The following is a 22,274-nucleotide window of genomic DNA, read 5'->3' as shown; positions in this document are numbered from 1 at the left end:
AATAGGGCCGATTCAGCCGATTATCGCTCCTGTGGAATAGGGCCCTTAGTCTCCCCATGGGCAGCAACATATCAAAAGTTATGTTTGAGCGGAATACCCCTTTAAATAGAAGTCTTTTACAAATCTGTATAACTTTCTGAAACCAGTTAATTAGAAAACTTTTTTCCTCTGGAGTGCCCCTTTGAATCCTGGAATCACCTCTGACCTTCTCTATAGTAAAAAGAAACGGTAAGAGATACCTACACCTGGGATGTATACGCGAGTGTGCGGACTAGTGTATCACTTTGCTTGCTATCGGCCGGGCCGTGTCCAGGTGAGGGGTTACTGTATGGAGATAGAGTATCTTGTACGGCCTATTGTTACACTAATGCTTTTAGAAAGTCTCTAGCATTCATTCGGCCGGCGGTGCTGACAGCTACATGGTAACACAACAATCACCTCCGCACAACGGCCGCTCATCACTCATGTGCTACTAATGTGCCGCTATTCTGCTGCCGCTCAGGTGAAGATAATGCAGGAATCATTTATATGGCGGCGGCTTCTCTCCTGCAGACAGTGCTATAAATTCAGGGAGGAAACTAGAAATGCATCACACTGCGGTTATAGGAGCTTATAAGGATAAAAAATACGAGGATGATGGAAATACACGTACTGGTAAGCGGTCAGTGCTTCGGAACGTCGTATCAATGCTTCTTATATCAGTCTGATTACCAGCGACTGGATACTGCCCTGGATATAACCATAGGCCAGACTCCCTAGAGCGCTCGGGTTCGGACAGACCCAAACATACTTGAGGTTCGCTCCTTTCTATAGAGTCTATTGTATGGACAATGTATTAAATGGTTAGGCTTGGTTCACACTACGTTTTTGCAAAAAAAGGGGTCACAAACAGATGTAAAAAAAAAGGATGCATGTGTGTGCATCCGTTTTGATCCGTTTTTCCATTGAATTTCATTAAGGAAAAATGGATCAAAACGGATCAGGTTTTTTTAAGGGACACAAAAATAAGGTCAACTACATTTTTGTGTACGTTAAAAAAACGGATCCGTTTTTATGAGGTTTTGGGTTTTTTTTTACAACGCAATTCAATGGAAAAACTGATCAAAACAAATGCACACACATGCATCCTTTTTTTGATCCTTTTTTTTTTGAACATAGTGTGAACCCAGCCTAACCCTGTACACAGGGCATGTGACACACATTCTACCGTACAGGTACAGTCTGCAGCCTCCCCAGCACCATACTCATACATTGTAAGGCTATGTTCCCACGTAGTAAGACACCGGCCGTTCTGTTACCTGGCCGGGTCACGGAACGGCCGGTGTCAGAGAAGATCATCCTGGCTGATACTGCAGTACCGGCCAGATGATCTTCACTGCCGCTGAATTCGGATGTGGGCCCATCAGTGTGCGCCCGCATCCAAATTCACCGATCCACACAATGGAGTGTGTGGCCAGAGACGCACACTCAATTGTGTGTACTGACATGTCTTCTGCGTCCGCTATTTAATAAACTGACATGTCAGTTTTTTGCGGCACCGTTAGGGATCCCGGCCGGAGCGTATACTATGTGGGAGATTTATCAAACATGGTGTAAAGTGAAACTGGCTCAGTTGCCCCTAGCAACCAATCAGATTCCACCTTTCATTCCTCACAGACTCTTTGGAAAATGAAAGGTGGATTCTGATTGGTTGCTAGGGGCAACTGAGCCAGTCTCACTTTACACCATGTTTGATACATCTCCCCCGATGTGTATACACTCCGGACGGGATTCCCTCAGCTGCAGCACTATGTGAGTTACGTAGTAATCACAGCAACAACGGCTGTGATTACTACGGAACTTACGTAGTGTGAACATAGCCTAATAGTCTGTATCACGATAGGGTCTGCAATACCTCATACCCATCTTACCTTCTAATGTGGCAATTGGCAAGGCATCATGGGACATGTAGTTCTCAGAGCTGGAGTCTGCGTCACAGCCGCTATACCACGGTGGCCTAACCCTATTTCCTGTAAAACAGCCAAGGCGGTAACCTAAAGGTAATGTCCAGACATGGCACAAGGACATGGTAACTCTGCTGCACAATCTACACGGAGAAGGGCTCAGCCATGCTTGTTTTGCCTATTTTAGCAATCATTGAGGGTCTGGCCTCAAACTTTAGACATATCTCTGTAATATTGTGCCTGTTGTGCCACCCTTTGTGTCTGCAACTATCAAGAATTGCTATCACTGTTGTGTAAAAGAAAAATAAAGCCCCTGGGGTGATCATCAGCAATAAGCCGTGCTATGAACGCCCCTTTGGTCGATAATCGGCCTGTGTAAAAGTGTCGGCGATCAGCAGAGGAGCGGGAAAAGGCCTGTTCATTTTCAGATTACATCTTTTGTGCAGTAGAAAAATTTATCGCCCACACAGAAAATGTACAGCCCATAGCATTGTGTTTAAATGGCTGCACGAATGATGCATTGATCGTTAGTTCGGCCCAGCCATGTTATTATTTCTGCCTTCTTGATGATCGGTGCTGGTTTGTTATCATTTATTGTAAAAGTCAAGTCTTCTGTACTTCATCTCTATCATCTCTTATAACCAAGCGGACAGGTGTACGCCAGGCGAACAGGGAGGGTCAGCTACAAATAACAGGGCAGGTATGTGACATGACGTCTGGAATGATGTTCTCAGATTCTCAGTGAGTAAGAGGAGGTTTTAATAACAAAATAATTCAGTGTTTTTTTCGGTACATAACTTTTTTTTTTTTTTTTTTTTTTTTTTTTACATTTCTAAAAAAGTTATATCACCTTGTGATATAACTTTATTAAAGATTTTTTTTTTTTTTACTTTTATTCAAGCAGCATTAACAAGAGCCAATGTCCCCCTCCTGTCCGGAACTGCAGGGCAGCACAAGCCCTGATCCCGGCACAGTTACATATCTGTATACAGCACTAGGGATACTGAGCCTTCCCTGATGTCTATATAATACATGTTACCATTAGAATAGACATTACACTGGGGGGGGGGAAGCTGTCTGTGTCACTAGTGCTGCAGCCTCCCCTGATGTCTATATAATACATGTTACCATTAGAATAGACATTACACTGGGGGGGAAGCTGTCTGTGTCAGTAGTGCTGCAGCCTCCCCTGATGTCCATATAATACATGTTACCACTAGAATAGACATTACACTGGGGGGAGGGGGGGGGCAAGCTGTCTGTGTCACTAGTGCTGCAGCCTCCCCTGATGTCTATTCTAATGGTAACATGTATTATATAGACATCAGGGGAGGCTGCAGCACTCGTGACACAGGCAGCTTCCCCAGTGTAATGTCTATTCTAATGGTAACATGTATTATACAGATATCAGGGGAGGCTGCAGCACTAGTGACACAGACAGCTCCCCCAGTGTAATGTCTATTCTAATGGTAACATGTATTATACCGATATCAGGGGAGGCTGCAGCACTAGTGACACAGACAGCTCCCCCAGTGTAATGTCTATTCTAATGGTATCATATATTATACAGATATCAGGGGAGGCTGCAGCACTAGTGACACAGACAGCTCCCCCAGTCTAATGTCTATTCTAATGGTAACATGTAATATATAGACATCAGGGGAGGCTGCAGCACTAGTGACACAGACAGCTCCCCCAGTGTAATGTCTATTCTAATGGTATCATATATTATACAGATATCAGGGGAGGCTGCAGCACTAGTGACACAGACAGCTCCCCCAGTCTAATGTCTATTCTAATGGTAACATATATTATATAGACATTACACTGGGGGAGCTGTCTGTGTCCCTAGTGCTGCAGCCTCCCCTGATGTCTGTATAATACATGTTACACTTCTGATTGTCTATGTGGGTGATCTCTAGAGAAGGGAGGAGAAGTGAAGGTAAGTATTTCATCCGTCATCTGGTGTCACCTCCATAAAGCCGCGGCCGGGTGGCCTTCACTGCTAGGATACAGGTGATTCACAGCGGTTGTATACAGCGTGTGCGTCCACGTGACGGCACTAATCCTGAGTGATCAGCGCGGTGTCGTGTATCTCCGGTCTGTCTGTCACTTTCGGCCCGGGGCTCTTGGCTCTGGTAGAGCGATTCCTCCCTCGCAGACGTATGGGTAAACACCATTATAGAGATGTAATAATATCACTGAGTCACCATTGTTTGGGGTGGACGCCGCTCCCTGCTGTGTGTGCACCCTGTTCTCTCTGTCACTGCGGCACTTGGCCTTACTCAGACGGGGTATTATATAAGGTATTGCTGAGTGTGACCTGACAGTAGTCACAGCTGCCTTGGGAACATGATGACACTTTGTATGTATTATTAGTTACACACATGCTGGAACTGTTACGTAACTACAAGTCCCAGCATGCCCTGACCATTCCCAGCTTCTCAACAGCTGGCGAGCCATAGATTGGAGATCCAGAAGAAGAAGAAGAAGAAGAAGCAAGATTGATTAGAATTCTAAAGATGGTGGGTTTGGAGGAGTGCGTTTTAGGTCGCTATTAAAGTTTATGGGAGCTGTAACTCAAAGGGCAGAGGCACCAGCCTCTACTTAAAGGGGGTTTCTTATCTCTTATCCACAGAATAGGGGTTAAAGGGGAACTCCAGCCAAACCAAAAATTCTGGTGCAGCCAGAAGGGTTTGGAGGGGGGACTTAAAGGGGTACTCCGGCAAAAATATCTTTTCTTTTAAATCGATTGGTGTCAGAAAGTTATATAGATTTGTAATTTACTTCTATTTTTTAAAAAATCTCAAGTTTTCCAGTACTTATCAGCTGCTGTATGTCCTGCAGGATGTAGTCTTTCCAGTCTGACACAGTGCTCTCTGCTGCCACCACTGTCCAGAGAAGAAGCAAATCTCCATAGAAAACCTCTCCTGCTCTGGACAGTTCCTGACATGGACAGAGGTGGCAGCAGAGAGCACTGTGACTGGAGAGAATACACCACTTCCTGCAGTGCATAAAGCAGCTGATAAGTATGGGAAGACTTGAGATTTTTTAATAGAAGTAAATTACAAATCTATACAACTTTCTGAAAACTTTCACTCGACGTCGTACAGCCAAACGCATTGAGCTGAACTTGCATCATGGGCTTTGGTGTCCAGGCATGATGGGAGTTGTAGTGTGGCAGCAGCTTCCCCCCCACTGGCCTGACATGTTAGAGGTAATGCCAGTGATGAAATGATTCCTAAAAGCAGCGCAGCCACCTGAGCGGTGAGCTTGGCCCGGCACATCGAGGAATCTGTAAGTGAGTAGTGACTAGTGAATGTTCCTGACAGTGAGTCAGCGCTGCCGGCCGGGCGTAATGACGCTTATTACCTGTAATTATTCATCACTGCGTTAATACACTGTTAATGTGTGGCTGAGTACTCACCTAGGGAATGTGCCGATAATCCATGTACAGTAAGTCTGTGACATAGAGATTCTGATGCAGGCACTACCACAGTACCGGTATGTATATACCCAGCTTATAGCGTCTGATGCAGGCACTACCACAGTACCGGTATGTATATACCCAGCTTATAGCGTCTGATGCAGGCACTACCACAGTACCGGTATGTATATACTCAGCTTATAGCGTCTGATGCAGGCACTACCACAGTACCGGTATGTATATACCCAGCTTATAGCGTCTAAAGCAGGTACTATCACAGTACCGGTATGTATATACCCAGCTTATAGCGTCTGATGCAGGTACTACCACAGTACCGGTATGTATATACCCAGCTTATAGCGTCTGATGCAGGTACTATCACAGTACCGGTATGTATACACCCAGCTTATAGCGTCTGATGCAGGTACTACCACAGTACCGGTATGTATACACCCAGCTTATAGCATCTGATGCAGGTACTATCACAGTACCGGTATGTATATACCCAGCTTATAGCGTCTGATGCAGGTACTACCACAGTACCAGTATGTATATACCCAGCTTATAGCGTCTGATGCAGGTACTACCACAGTACCGGTATGTATACACCCAGCTTATAGCATCTGATGCAGGCACTACCACAGTACCAATATGTATATACTCTGCTTATAGCATCGGATGCAGGTACTATCACAGTACCGGTATTCAAATACCCAGCTTATAGCGTCTGATGCAGGTACTACCACAGTACCAGTATGTATATACCCAGCTTATAGCGTCTGATGTAGGTACTCTCACAGTACCGGTATGTATATACCCAGCTTATAGCGTCTAAAGCAGGTACTATCACAGTACCGGTATGTATACACCCAGCTTATAGCGTCTGATGCAGGTACTACCACAGTATCGGTATGTATACACCCAGCTTATAGCGTCTGATGCAGGTACTACCACAGTACCGGTATGTATATACCCAGCTTATAGCGTCTGATGCAGGTACTACCACAGTACCAATATGTATATACTCTGCTTATAGCATCGGATGCAGGTACTATCACAGTACCGGTATTCAAATACCCAGCTTATAGCGTCTGATGCAGGTACTACCACAGTACCGGTATGTATACACCCAGCTTATAGCATCTGATGCAGGCACTACCACAGTACCAATATGTATATACTCAGCTTATAGCATCGGATGCAGGTACTATCACAGTACCGGTATTCAAATACCCAGCTTATAACGTCTGATGCAGGTACTACCACAGTACCAGTATGTATATACCCAGCTTATAGCGTCTGATGTAGGTACTATCACAGTACCGGTATGTATATACCCAGCTTATAGCGTCTAAAGCAGGTACTATCACAGTACCGGTATCTATACACCCAGCTTATAGCGTCTGATGCAGGTACTACCACAGTACCGGTATTCAAATACCCAGCTTATAGCGTCTGATGCAGGTACTATCACAGTACCGGTATGTATATACTCTGCTTATAGCGTCTGATGCAGGTACTATCACAGTACCGGTATGTATACACCCAGCTTATAGCGTCTGATGCAGGTACTACCACAGTACCGGTATGTATACACCCAGCTTATAGCATCTGATGCAGGCACTACCACAGTACCAATATGTATATACTCAGCTTATAGCATCGGATGCAGGTACTATCACAGTACCGGTATTCAAATACCCAGCTTATAGCGTTTGATGCAGGTACTACCACAGTACCAGTATGTATATACCCAGCTTATAGCGTCTGATGTAGGTACTCTCACAGTACCGGTATGTATATACCCAGCTTATAGCGTCTAAAGCAGGTACTATCACAGTACCGGTATGTATACACCCAGCTTATAGCGTCTGATGCAGGTACTACCACAGTACCGGTATGTATACACCCAGCTTATAGCGTCTGATGCAGGTACTACCACAGTACCGGTATTCAAATACCCAGCTTATAGCGTCTGATGCAGGTACTATCACAGTACCAGTATGTATATACCCAGCTTATAGCATCTGATGCAGGCACTACTTCTATTTGGGATCAACCCGGGCGTTTGATCTCCACAGCTGGCAGCCCACCCTACCTCCATTCAGTGTGATAGGCATAGAGTCCTACCTACACTTTTAGGCCTGTGGCTAAGACCACCTGTACACCACCTGTGCACCACCTGTATACCTGTAGACCGCCTGTATACCACCTGTACATTGCCTGTACACCACCTGTATACCTGTACACCGCCTGTATTCCACCTGTACACCACCTGTATACCTGTACACCGCCTGGCCCCCCAGCTGCTGGGGCATCCCATACAAGGGGGCCTCCTCTTCCCAGTTGCTATAATTATGGCATTTATTGGGTTAAACAGCCGCGTTCTCCCTGATCAGGGTGTCAGCTGTATATCACTGTACACCCAGCTGACAGCGGCTGCGGGTGATGTCTCCTGTGTAGCACATTGGCAGTCGCCCAGGTAGATGTCCCAGCACTTTATCTCTGTGAGTCACGTGTCTGCGGTGTGTAATGTTTTGGACTGTGCGTCCTGTACGTAATAAGTCCAGGTAAGAGTGATTATCCTCCGCGTCTGTGAACGGCCACATTCCCCGAGACACTTCAGATCGGACGTTTCTGGAGGTGAGATTACCTGTGTTTTTTATGACCTTTAATATTTGGGCCAGTCATCGCACAGCAGAACCCTCCCTAGGTGTCACTGTATCTGCCTGAGAGATGAGAGATGGAACGTCAGCCCTGAGACATCTTATATACTGCTTATTTTTTTTTTCATTTTACAAGGTTTTTACGACAATGTGAGCAGGGAGCAGGGTGTGAGGCGTAGAGTTTATAGCCCTGCATGAGCAGAGACGGCTCCTTCCTCCTCCTCTTCCTCCCGTAATGTTACTTTTTACTATCAGGTCGGCTCACTTAATAGATTGGTTTTACACATTCTTGTTATTTTGTCTTTTGTGTGTTTTTTTTATATATATATAAATATATATATATTAGTAATTTTTTTTTTTTTATTAGAGCGCTTGAGGAAAAACAAAGAGAAGAAGAACAAAGGGAGCAGAAGTTCCGGGAAGACGTCCTCCAGCAGAGAAAGTTAAAGCTTCAGGAGGCGACAGAGAAGTTTCAGAGGGCTCATCTCCCCCCGTCACAGCGCAGGAGGCCTGGTGAGTATACACCCTGGGAAATACAGGGGCTTAGCTGGCGATTTACTACCAGGCATAAGTACCTAGGTTATGGCGTCAAATATCCGACTGTATTTTGACTGTATGATTTATAGCTTCAAATGTTTTATTATTTTTCTTTGCCCTTTGGAAGGTTTTTATGCACATGTTTATTTTAAAGGGATATTTCCATCTCATGTAATATAGTTATTTGTCAAGTTTAATATATTTGCAAATACATTGATTTGGCAAACTTGTCTCCTTCTCCTGATATGCTGCTCTTTACCTCCCATTGTTGACAGCTCGAGGTTGCCGACCACTGCTCTGCTCTAACAGCAGTGATATGACTGGTGTTTATATAGCTATAGTGTGTGTGTATATATATGTGTATATATATATATATATATATATATATATTACACACTACATCTGTATATACCTACATTATTGCAATATATACATCAGCCAGACCACTGCTTTTAGAGCAGATCGGTGGTCGACAACCTTGAGTTGTCAACAATGGGAGGTAAAGAGCAGCATATCAGGAGAAGGAAGCGTGTTAAATTAGTGTATTTGCAAAAATATAGTTTAGCTATAATAGTTGAGATGGGAATATCCCTTTAAGTATTTTTTTTCTTTTTTCTTTTTTTTGCATTTTATGGATTTGTATGTTAAACTTTTTCTGCCCTTTTTTTTTTTTTTTTTTTTTTTTTTTTTTTAACCCCTTCGGGACCAGGCTAATTTTCGTTTTTGCGTTTTCGTTTTTTCCTCCTTGTGCTTAAAAGTCCATGGCACTTGCATTTTTACACCTAGAAACCCACATGATCCCTTATTATTTGCATCACTAATTGTACTTTGCAATGACAGGCTGAATTTTTGCATAAAGTACACTGCGAAACCAGAAAAAAATTCAAAGTGTGGTGAAATTGAAAAAAAAAAACGCATTTCTTTTATTTGGGGGGAATGTGTTTTTACGCCATTCGCCCTGGGGTAAAAATGACTTGTTATGCATGTTCCTCAAGTCGTTACGATTAAAACGATATATAACATGTATAACTTATATTGTATGGGATGGCCTGTAAAAAATTTAAACTATTGTTAACAAATATACAATCCTTAAAATCGCTCCCTTCCCAGGCTTATAGCGCTTTTATCCTTTGCTCTATGGGGCTGTATGAGATGTCATTTTTTGCCCCATGATGTTTACTTTCTATCGGTACCTTGATTGCGCATATACGACTTTTTGATCGCTTTTTATTACATTTTTTCTGGATTTGATGCGACCAAAAATGCGCAATTTTGCACTTTGGGATTTTTTTTGCGCTTACGTCGTTTACTGTGCGAGATCAGGAATGTGATTAATTAATAGTTCGGGCGATTACGCACGCGGCGATACCAAACATGTTTATTTATTTATTTGTTTACTTTTATTTATAACCTGGGAAAAGGGGGGTGATTCAGACTTTTATTAGGGGAGGGGGCTTTTTACTAATAACAATACTTTTTTTTTTTTTTTTACACATATACTAGAAGCCCCCCTGGGGTTAGGGTTATTCCCCCCTGGGGTTAGGGTTATTCCCACCTGGGGTTAGGGTTATTCCCCCCTGGGGTTAGGGTTATTCCCCCCTGGGGTAAGGGTTATTGAGATCTTTGCTGTATAGATATACAGCAAAGATCAATGAGATCGGCACTCGTTTGCTTTCGGCTGCTGCATCTGGAAACAAACGAGTGCCGAGCCGGGGTCGGCGCCATCTTGGATGAGTCCCTGGCCGGCATCAGACAGGGAAAACGATCGATCTCCGCTACTAGACACCAGGGAAGTGCTGCAGCCGATAATCGGATGCAGCTGTCATGTTTGACAGCTGCATCTGATTACTGTATTAGCGGGCACGGCGATCGGACCGTGCCCGCTAATACCGGCGGTCCCGGGCTACAAGTGGCACACGGGACCGCCGCGGTTCAGAGCGGGGTCGCCGCGCAGCCCCCCTCTGAACACCCGCACCCGCGCAAGGACGTACAGTTACGTCCTTGTGCGGGAAAGGGTTAAGGGACAAAAATGCATAAAATTACACTTTTTTGCACATAAATTGGCTATATTAGGTTCCCAAAAAGTAGTCATAAAATAAAATTCCATGTGAACAGTGAAGAGTTTTGGGGAGTTTTTTTAAACCTATTTTTATTAAAGTTTTGCACTCGTTACAGAAAAGTCAGTGAAGAGTTTTGTCACTGAATTCAATATAATTTACTGGGGGAAATACAGACGTTGTATAAGGTGTGAAAATGTATAATTATTTGAATCACTTGATGGTTTGCGTGGATTTATACTGTCTGGTATAGATCATAGCAAATGTATATGTTTTTTTATGTTTTACTACTTTTAAAAGGATTTTAAAAAAATCTTTTTTATTTTTCTGGCATCTGAGGCATGTAGGGCTTGTTTTTTGCAGGGTACACTGTAGCCTTATCGGCAGTATTTTGGATTACATACATTTTTTATATTTTTTATTACTATTTTTTTTTTTATGCATTTAAATGCAAGGAATCAAAAAATGGTCAGGTGACAGAGAGCGTGCTCTCACGCCCACCTATCCAGCAGGTGGTACTGTTGACATCTAAGTGGTTAAATGGCCGGGATCTGAGCTACTTTTAGGGTTGCTTCACACACCGCATCGCAGCGGATTTTAACTAAATAACTGAACACAGCATCAAATCTACACCATTAAATCTGCTGCGGATCCTGTACCTGTGAATGCACCCTGAGGCTTTGTTCATACAACGTATAGTTTCGTAAAACCGCGGCTGTCGTACAACGGATGTGATTATTACAAAAATATTCGTTACCTGGCCATCTATGGGATCCCGGCCGGAGCGTATACACATAGTATACGCTCCGGCCGGGATCCCTGGCTGCGACGCAAACAACTGACATGTGAATAGCAGCCGCAGAAAAACCCTGTCAGTGCACACTATGGAGCGAGCGGCTCTGGCCACTTGCTCCATAGTGTGCTGTGGGGAGTTCTGATGCGGGCGGGCGCGGATGCGTCCGCATCAAAACTCTGCCGCGCAAAGATTATCCGCAGTACTGGCCGGGATGATCTTCTCAGAGACCGGCCGTTCTGTGACCCGGACGGATCACGGAACTGCCGGTCTCTAATGTTGTGTGAACATAGTGTGCTGTGGGGAATTCTGAAGCGGGCGCACACTGATGCGCCCGCATCAGAACTCTGCGGCGCCAAAGATCATCCGACTGGTACTGCAGTACCGGTCGGGATGATCTTTTCAAAGACCGGCCGTTCTGTGACCCGGACGGATCACAGAACTGCCAGTCTCTTATGTTGTGTGAACATAGCCTTATACTGTTTTGTTTGTGCATCTCCTTTACAGATAATATATCTCCATGGTAACAGACTACAAAACAAGCTGTATCCTGTAGTCATACTCTCCCACCACCACGTATTCTTCTACATAATTTGCAAAATAAAGAAGGCAATATGACTGCAGAATCAGACTACACCCAGTTTGTTTGTTGTCTGTTGCCTTGGAGACGCATTTTCCTGAAAATGATTGACACAATACAAAAAAATTTGCTTTGTGAAGGTGGACATGGCCTAGTAAAGTTGTTACCTTAGATGTCAGCAGAGGGCACAGGGTGCATCATACTGGTTCTGGTTCAGGAGCATCAGCTTCATAAACCAAATAGAAATCTAGAAAGTTTCTATTCTGAGTGAACAATACAAGCTTTGTCAGTGTTCATTCCCATGTTTAGTGCCTGTCTATTCCTCTATCACACAGCTTATACTGTTCATAAGAGGCCAACTCCTAAACTCGAAGATGCGCTGGAGCAAATTCAGGGATCCGTCCCCCCCGCGTATTACTACTTATCCAGTCACAGGAGCCCTAGTAGCACCAGGTACTGTATAATGCTGATGTCTGTGCTGGGGCAGGTGTTGTAGTGGGGGCTGCTCTATGGTCTGGGATTTTTCTTTTTTCTTTTTTTCTATAATATGTTATAGAGGTAAATTATACCTGCAACGCCTAAAGATCACTGATCTGGCCAGCAGGTAGAGATAGATAGATGGATAGTTAGATAGATAGATAGATAGATAGATAGATAGATAGATAGATAGGAGATAGATAGATAGATAGATAGATAGATAGATAGATAGATAGATATACAGCAGAAAATATAAGCAGCTCTGCTCACAAAGATATTCGGGTGCCAGCGGTCCTAGATCTTGACCATAGATCGTATTTTAAATAGCAAATAGATAGTCCACGGCACTCACAAGGTTAACGGTGAAAAAGTCGGTGATTTATTGCATACAGCACTCCAACGTAAGACACGATGTTTCGGTAACCTCACGTTACCATCCTCAAGTGTACCCTTGAGGATGGTAACGTGAGGTTACCGAAACGTCGTGTCTTACTTTGGAGTGCTGTATGCAATAAATCACAGACTTTTTCACCGTTAACCTTGTGACAGCCGTGGACTATCTATTTGCTAGATAGATAGCTGCCACGTCTGATGAAAAAAAGAAACTCATTACTAGGTATAGCGACTGACAATGACGTCCCTCATTATCAGTAGCTGGAATATCTAAAGATTAACTTCTTCAGCCTTTGGATCCAAAACCAGTAATCCAGACTTTAAAGGGGTTGGCCACTTTATAGTAAAATTGCTCAGTGTACAGTATTAGTAAGTGTACTCACTGTATATACTGACAGCAGCTCCCTGTGTACCTCATAGAGCTAATATCAGACTCCCCTCCTCCAGGCTGGGCTGCCCTGCTCTGTGGTGTTTTGGTCCATAAGATGGCTGACATGGAGGAGCATGTGACCAGGCCCCGCCCCCCAGTGTCCACCACTGAGCCTGTATATGTCTATGGAGGACACAGGGGACTGGGCCTGGTCACATGCTCCTCCATGTCGGCCATTTTGTGGACTGAAACAAAACAGAGCAGGGCAGCCCAGCCTGGAGGAGGGGAGTCTGATTTTAGCTCTATGAGGTACACAGGGAGCTGCTGTTAGTATATACATTGAATACACTTACTAATACTTTGTACTGACCTATTTTACTATAAAGTGGCCAACCCCTTTAAGGCTGGGTTCACACACAGTATATTTCAGGCAGTATTTGGTCCTCATGTCAGGTCCTCATGGCAACCAGAACCAGGAGTGGACTAAAAACACAGAAAGGATCTGTTCACACAATGTTGAAATTGAGTGGATGGCCGCCATATAACAGTAAATAACGGCCATTATTTCAATATAACAGCCGTTGTTTTAAAATAACACTAAATATTTGCCATTAAATGGCGGCCATCCACTTAATTACAACATTGTGTGAACAGATCCTTTCTGTGTTTTTAATCCACTCCTGGTTTTGGTTGCTATGAGGACCTGACATGCGGACCAAATACTGCCTGAAATATACTGTGTGTGAACCCAGCCTAAACAAAGACTAAAAACAGTCGACATACAAATCCTCTTGGAGACATAGACCCAGGCAGAAGATGAGTTCCTGGCACCCATGGGCTACAAGGAATTCTCTGTCCCTGCCCAGAAATACAAAACTACCAAACAGGGTCACCGCTCAGGGGGCATAGTGATCTGGTACAAGGAGGAGCTGAAAGATCACATGAGAGCAGTCAAACGGGGGGACAACCACATCTAGATAAAAATAAGCAGCTCCATCCTTGCTATATACATCCCCCCTAGCTGAGTCCCCCTACCACAACCCAGATATCTATGAGGTCCTACAAAATGAGGCTGCCCAATTCCAGTGCCAGGGCCGGGTGCTGATCTGCGGAGACCTCAACGCCAGGACAGGTGTGGAAAAGGACTATGTCACCTCCGATGGCAACACATATATCCTAGGAGGTGACTACTACTCGGACTCCACACAGACAGTACGGAACAGCTATGACAGGAATGTTAACAAGAGTGGGAAAAAACTGCTGAACCTGTGCCGGAGCCTGGGACTGTACATCATGAACGGGCGTATCACGGGCGACTGTTTAGGGCGGTTCATGTTAAACTCCCACGTGGGCAACAGTGTGGTGGACTATGCCATCATAGATGCAGACCCCCAAAACATCAACGACCTTAACCAGATCCTGCTGTACATGAGATCCACCAAGAGACCCTCCACACAGCCCTGCCACACGGGTCTCTACAACCTGCCACCATCCCTCAAGTGGCGCAGACAATCTGCCACTAAATACACCAACGCGACCAATCGAGTGAAAATCAAAAGAATGCTCAAAAACTTTCACAGCAACCCCTATTAGCCAAACCAACAAGGTGTCACTCTGGCAGTGAAGGACTTTAACAAGATCCTGTACACAATGGCAGAACTAGCAGACCTCGAACAAACCAGCGTCAAGAGACCCTCTAATAAAGAGTCCCAGAAATGGTTTGACAAGGAATGCAAAGCCCTACGTCACTCCCTAAGGACAGCCTCAAACAAGAAATAAGAGACCCTAACGACAAGACTGTGAGGGAAGCCTATGACACCCTACAGAAGAAATACAAGCGCACCCTCAAAGAGGAAAAACAGAGCTACCTCTCCCATAAGATCCACCAGCTGGAGGACTCCCTCCAGGACAACTCATTCTGGGAGACCTGGCATCATATCAGCACAAAGCCTAAGAAAAACTCTCTCCATATACAAAATGGCACCATCTGGCTCAACTACTTTACGGACCTCTACAAAAACATCCCTGAAGAAGAGCAAACCCAGGAACCACAAGAAACAACCACAAAACTGAGGCACATGGAAGAGGCAATTAAGGACTTCCAGACCCCCCTGGACCGGCCGATCACCACACAGGAAATACAGGAGAACATCACTCTACTCAGATGCAGAAAGGCCAGTGGTGCTGACGGCATCCTGCCCGAGATGCTGAAATACAGCCCGCCAGACATCCACGCTGCACTGGCCAAACTGTTCACCCTTGTCCTGAGCTCCGGACACTTCCCACAAGACTGGAACCGAGGCCTCATAACCCCCATCCATAAAAGTGGGGACAAATACGACCCAGCGAACTACCGTGGGATCTGTGTGAGCAGCACTCTGCTGATGATGCTGCTGAATAGTTTTCCCAGAGTCCTCACCTTCCTCACACAGCACCAGGTCCTCAGTAAAAGTCAAGCCGAGTTCATACCGCACCACCGACCATATCTACGCCCTGCACAGCCTCATCAAGACCCATGTCCACAATACCAAACAGGGCAAGATCTTTTCCTGTTTTGCGGACTTTAGGAAGGCTTTTGACTTAGTGTGGCACTCGGGCCTATTCCTGAAACTCCTGCAGAGTGGGATAGGAAGGAGGACGTATGATGTCATCAAGAGCTCATACACTGGGAACCAATGCAGCGTGAAGGTGAACAGGAAGAGGACGGCATATTTCCAGCAGGGCCGAGGTTCCTCAGCCCCCGGCCTCCTTCTACATGACCGTGAGGTGAAGTTCCTGCTGTACGCTGATGACCTCCTGCTGTCCCCCACAGAGAGCGGCCTCCAAGAAAGCCTATCAGTCCTGGAAAAATTCAGCAATACGTGGGCACTCTAAGAAGACCAAGGTCATGGTTTTCCAGAGGAAAGGTCAGAAAAAAGCCTCCATCCCCTCCTTCACACTAAATGGGTCAGCACTGGAGGAAACCAGCAGCTACACGTACCTGGGCCTGGAGCTTAACCAATCAGGGAGCTTCAAGTCTTCTATGCCATACGAAAGCGACTGTATAACCTCAAACCACCGGTGAGGGTCTGGCTAGAAATCATTGCCCCAATACTAATTTATGGCAGTGAGGTTTGGGGTCCGGCCACTTACCCAGACCAGTCAAAATGGGATCCAAGCCCAACAGAGACCTTTCATCTGAAGTTCTGCAACTACTTCCTCTAGGTTTATCGCAGCACCTCCAACATGGCGTGTCGGGCAGAGTTGGGCAGGTTCCCACTATGGCTCCAGGTGCAGAAGAGGGCGCTTTCATTCTGGGCGCACTCACAGAGAAGCAGCCCAGACTCCTATCACCACAAAGCCTCCCTGAGCCATGGAGCCCAATGTGCCCTCCAACAGGGCATCCACCACCAGTCCAGCCAAACCCCACAACATGCCCTGACAAAAGCCCAAATAAAGGGGGCAATAGAGACATACCAGGGGCAATATACAGAGGAATGGAGGAGAGAAATAAGTAACTCCCAGAAACTCACCATCTACCAGTCACTACAGAGAGACTACACCATGGCGCCATACCTGGAGAGGCTGCACCACCCCAAACACAGGCAGACCCTAAGCCTCTATAGACTGAGCGCCCACAGCCTGGAGATAGAGACGGGGCGGCACAGACTGACATACAAGCCGCGGGAGAGCCGACTGTGCCGGCACTGTGAGCAGGGAGACCTGGAGGATGAGGCCCACTTCTTGCTACACTGCAGCAAATACTCATCCACCAGGGTCACCTACTTCCAGAGACTCTCCACCATCATCCCCCAGGGTCACCTACTTCCAGAGACTCTCCACCATCATCCCCCAGGGTCACCTACTTCCAGAGACTCTCCACCATTATCCCCCAGGGTCACCTACTTCCAGAGACTCTCCACCATCATCCCCCAGGGTCACCTACTTCCAGAGACTCTCCACCATCATCCCCCAGGGTCACCTACTTACAAAGACTCTCCACCCTCATCCCAGACTTCACCTCCATAGATGAGGAGAGGAAACTCCACATTCTGCTGGGGGAAGAAGAGGCCACCCTGGAAGTAGCGGCCCAGTATGTCTCCACCTGCCACCAGCAGAGAGGATCATAAGAGACCATGGACTGTTATACGCCCTATTATCCCCCAATCCTGCCCCTTACCCCATATGTTTTCAGAAAAATGGCCCTGAAATGACAGTTACGCTTTAAGATAGATAGATAGATAGATAGATAGATAGATAGATACTATGCAGAGGCAGCAGCACAACTAGCAGCCACTTAAAGGGAATGTGTGACCTAGATTTTCTTTTATTGATTAAACTAAAACTTGTTCTTTTATTTAATCTGTTTCTATTTTCTGACTGTAATTTTTTTTTTATTTCACTTTGTTTACATTGTTATGGGGGCAGCCATCTTGCCTGAGCTGTTTTGAACAGCATTTGGTGACATGCTTTACAGCAAGACTCATGGACATAGACAACAATAGACAGTCTGTCCCCTTGAGATGAATATAAAACATTACTGAGCGCTCCACAGGGAGCTGCTATTGTCTCCTCTATCTATTGGTGTCACATGACGCTGCAAGGCTGTACAGATCACTTTACAGCAGCCTCCTCTTATCACCACAGACACAACAGGAAGTCTCAGCTTAGTTTTAGCCCTCGTGGTGAGAATGAGAACTGCTTCAGTCGGATTTAGATGGGTGCCAGACCACCATCTTTAAGCACTGATGCTTCTCCAGACCTTAGAGAGATGTCTGTGAGCTCATATAAGAAAATTAGATTTTGAGTGATAACAATCGGTGTACAGCGCTGCAGAATATGTTGGCGCTATATTAGTAATATAAAATTATTATGCTTATTAACTTTTTCTTCATCCTTTTTCCGACTCAGAACAACTGACGCTCCTCCCAGCCACTCGACCATAGGACACTCCACATGGCCCAGAAAGCAACAACCTGCTGCAAAATTTGACCTTGAAAGACTCTTTCAGGACAGGACGGCAGTTCCGGTGGATAGTGGTCAGCTCTACTTCCAGCACCGACTGGAGGAGGCGCAGCGGCTTCTAGAGGAGCAGCATCTCAGCAACCTGCAGGTAGGATACAACGCCGGTAACACACATCACCATCAGCACTTCTTCCATTTGGTTGCTGTATTCCTGCTGAACTACATGAAGATGCGGCAGACAGGAGGAAAGTATCAGATCTGAAGCGTCTTTTCTTGGCTCCACCCTTCTGGAAACTAATAGCTGGGTGTTACAGACACTAGGCCTATCTGGCAGGGCTGGTGAATCCCCCGGGTCACTTTTGGATTTGGAGTATAGACTACATTGAGGAGCAATGGATGATGCTTCAGGATCTGCACCATAGAAGAAGACAGAAGGTGAAGCGGTATAGGAAAGAGCAGGCAGAGTTTAGTTGTCATGGATCACAGGCTGTAGGTCAGGGCAGGCACTGTTTGGTCGTCATGTGTAACAGGCTGTCGGTCAGGGCCGGCAGAGTTTGGTTGTCATTGGTAAGAGGCTGCAGGTTAAAGCAGGCAGAGTTCAGTCATTGTGTGTAAAAGGCCGTTGGTCAGGGCCGGCAGAGTTTGGTCATCACAGGTAACACTGTGCAGGTCAGGGCAGGGCAGTTTGGTTATCATGGGTAACAGGCTCAATGTCAGGGCAGGTAGAACATTTTGTCATTCAAGGTAACAGGCAGAAGTCAGTGCAAATGAAGGTTGTGCTGAGCTGCAGCATGCACGCCTCCCCACACCCCTTCCTGCATGATTGATGTACAGGAATAGGCTTCCAGTACCTCCCTGTACATCAGTCAAGTGTGGTCATCAGCAAAACTATACAGAACTGCTGAGCTGAGCAGCAATGACATTTACCAGTCCCACTTTGTTCCCACACACTCTGACACTGTAAGCACTGAATAGACTGTTCAGACCATCAACATGCTGACACGTCCTCCTCTGTTTCCATGTCCTTATATTTACCCTGCGGCTGTTTCATCTCATGTACATTGAAGCAATCGCTGCAGACCTGGTGGGATTTTTTTGGTTCAAGACAGTTTAATAGGAAACCACTAGATGGCAGTGTTACTCTCTGTTAGATATTAGAGCGTTGTCTGAGATTAGCGCCGGGCTGTGGATCAGTAACCAGCCAGTATATAACTGGGCATAAAAGGTTCTCTGCAACTTATAGGCACATGGACGCCAGACATACAGACATTAAAACATGGTAGACCATAGGTGGCCTTGGAAAGGTATATAATGTAGACTGTAAAACAGAACACACTGTCATAAAAGATAATGTTACTATCATGTCTGTAATCAGGAGAGGCCACAGATCTGAGCACTGCTCTTGTAAAATTGTCTTCTGTGACTTTTTTTCTTTTATTTTTTGATTTTTTTTTTTATTTGGAGACTTTTTACGAGTATTGCACAAATCGCTGTAACAAAAAAGGTGCCATTTTGGTTTGGAAAAATCACAGCAAAAATACAATGTATGTATACAAATTTTCATGAAGCAGCTCACCTGGCTGGACTCCAGCACCAGCAGATTAGGTGACCTGCAAAGAAGAGACTCCACCCCCTATCTCTGCAAAGTCAGAGGCTTCATGGGAAATGTAGGCAGTATTAGGAAATCATTTCAGAGGGTGTATATGGATCAAGATGGCTTTAAACCCATGCCTGTCACGTCTGATAAAACAGTTAAGCAGAAGGGGAAAAAAACTCTCATCTACATTATTCTCTAATATTAGCCTATGCTGTACTATATAAGTAAGAAAGAAATGTGCTTCTTTAAAGGAGTACTCTGGCGACAAAAAAAACTTTTAAATCAACTGGTACCAGAAAGTTATACAGATTTGTAATTTTCTTCTATTTAAAAATCTCCAGTCTTCCTGTACTTATCAGTTTCTGTATGTCCTGCAGGAAGTGGTGTATTCTTTCCAGTCTGACACAGTGCTCTCTGCTGCCACCTTTGTCCATGTCAGGAACTGTCCAGAGCAGCAGCAAATCCCCATAGAAAACCTCCCCTGCTCTGGACAGTTCCTGACATGGACAGAGGTGGCAGCAGAGAGCGCTGTGTCAGATTGGAAAGAATACACCACTTCCTGCAGGACATACAGCAGCTGATAAGTAAATAAAAAAATCTGTATTACTTTCTGACATTAGTTGGTTTGAAAAAAAAATTGCCTTTTAAGTCTCTACTACAATTTCTATTGTCATTAGGGTTTTCTGACAATAAGCTTATCACAAAGAGCCCTCCTGCTGGGATCTTCAGCTATCATCTGTGATATGTGAAGTAGTAAGAATTTCTGTACAGCGCCACCACTGGAGGAATGAAGCATGACACAGTGTCTAACCAGTGCGATATTTGATGCGGGACAGAACCTCCAGAGCCAGAGACACTCTTGCCCCAGGGATAAAGATCCTGAACAGGGGACCATTGGTCTTCTACACTAGACAACCCCTTTAAGGCCCCAGTTTACATCTCCATTGGCCTTTGATGCTTTTCTCTTGCACATGCAGTGACATGTGGATTGAATATGAGATGTAGAGACCAAGACTAATATATAAAAGCCCCTCAGGAAGCCTGATGACTTGTGGCAGGTGAACTCTTGAACGTTTTACACATATAATGTAGTATGTAATTGATTTATTACAATCCAGACTATTCAGAAAGAAAGAGCTGAGGGTTGGTATTGCTCCGACATGTTCCGTAGCTGCAGGAATGCCCGGCGGACGTCACTCCCGACTCGCAGTCATCCTTTACCTCGCTCACAAATAATGACATTCTTCCACGTTTCAGATTTCCCTCATTACGATCTGTCCATAACACAATTACATTGTGAAGCCTTTATTCATGCCACATGTCATGGGCCGCATTGTGAGAGACGGGAGCCTTAATCCAATAAGTAAATGCTCCGGATCCATCAGCGAGAAGTCAGTCTTCATGTCTCGGCTCTATTATGTTCTGCACTCGCTTTGTTTCTTCTTGTTTTCTTGTACTCGTTAAGGGTGTTGCCGTCTTAAAAATTGATGCACCTGATAGGTGGGACTCTTAAAGTGTCACTGTTGTTTAAATTTTTTTTTTTTTTTTTTTTTTTTTGCAGAAATCAATAGTACAGGCGATTTTAAGAAACTTTGTAATTGGGTTTATTAGCCGAAAAATGCATTTTTATCATGAAAAAGCAGTTTGAAGCCCCCACCCCCTCTGTCTTCATGGTTGTCTATAAAGAGGACAACAAAGAGTTAATTTACAGCTACATCACCATGCTATCTCCTCTGAATACCGGCTTTCACACAGGTCCTGCTGTGTAATCCTTTGTTCTCCCCCTAGCGACTAATCTCCCCCCTCCCCTCTCCATAGGTTACACAGGGACCAACTGATGTAAAAGAGTGGAGATTTCCTGATAATGAGCAGTGAATGAGAGAGAGGAGGAGGGGGGAGGGGGGACCTGGGGAAAGGCCTTTTGAATGCAGATAATGGCATATTTGCCTAATAGACCTAAGTAAAAAGTTTCTTAAAATCCCCTGTACTAGATTTCTGGGGGGAAAAAAGTGACACTTTAGGGATGGTCTCTTGACCCTGTCACCCATTTCACAGTGTATGATCTAGCCATAGAAATCAGTGGAGAGTTCTTGTCAGCAGTTGCAATGAGGAAATGTCTTGCATGTTCTTGGTGACATAATCTGCTACCAGAGACTTGCGGCATCTTACCCTGCCTCTCTATTCTGAACACATGAATGGGAAGCCAATAATGTACGGGTATTGGGAGAGAGCTGTTGGCCAAGCATGGAAAACATGGATACAGCCTATGGTTGTATCCGTGTTTTCCAGGCAGCCTTAGGGCTTCATCCAACATCTTCAGCCATCAGTATTCAAATGCCGATCGTTAGGGTTTAGACGAGAATGTGCTTGAGGTTCGCTCATCTTTAATAGCTATCAAATGTATATGGCAAGTTTTCCAAAGCTACAACCTGTACATGGCTGACCACCACCTGGTATCCAATATGACACTGTCTATGTATTGAACATCAC

At 45.1% G+C, this 22,274-nt stretch overlaps 1 protein-coding gene across 2 annotated transcripts in view; it reads left to right on the top strand.

The window, feature by feature from the left end:
• Positions 1-22,274, top strand: part of CEP126 (centrosomal protein 126) — a 47,009-nt gene that overhangs the window by 8,615 nt on the left and 16,120 nt on the right. For both annotated transcript variants that reach the window (XM_069969597.1, XM_069969598.1), the window contains exons 3-5: positions 8,404-8,549; positions 12,339-12,456; positions 18,134-18,335. In XM_069969597.1, the coding sequence (XP_069825698.1) occupies positions 8,404-8,549; positions 12,339-12,456; positions 18,134-18,335 (466 nt within the window). The remainder of the gene's footprint in view (positions 1-8,403; positions 8,550-12,338; positions 12,457-18,133; positions 18,336-22,274) is intronic.

The sequence above is a fragment of the Dendropsophus ebraccatus genome, chromosome 5, assembly GCF_027789765.1.
Source record: "Dendropsophus ebraccatus isolate aDenEbr1 chromosome 5, aDenEbr1.pat, whole genome shotgun sequence".
NCBI lineage: Eukaryota > Metazoa > Chordata > Amphibia > Anura > Hylidae > Dendropsophus > Dendropsophus ebraccatus.
Note: the sequence above shows the minus strand (reverse complement) of the source record. Positions and strands in the feature narration are given on the sequence as shown.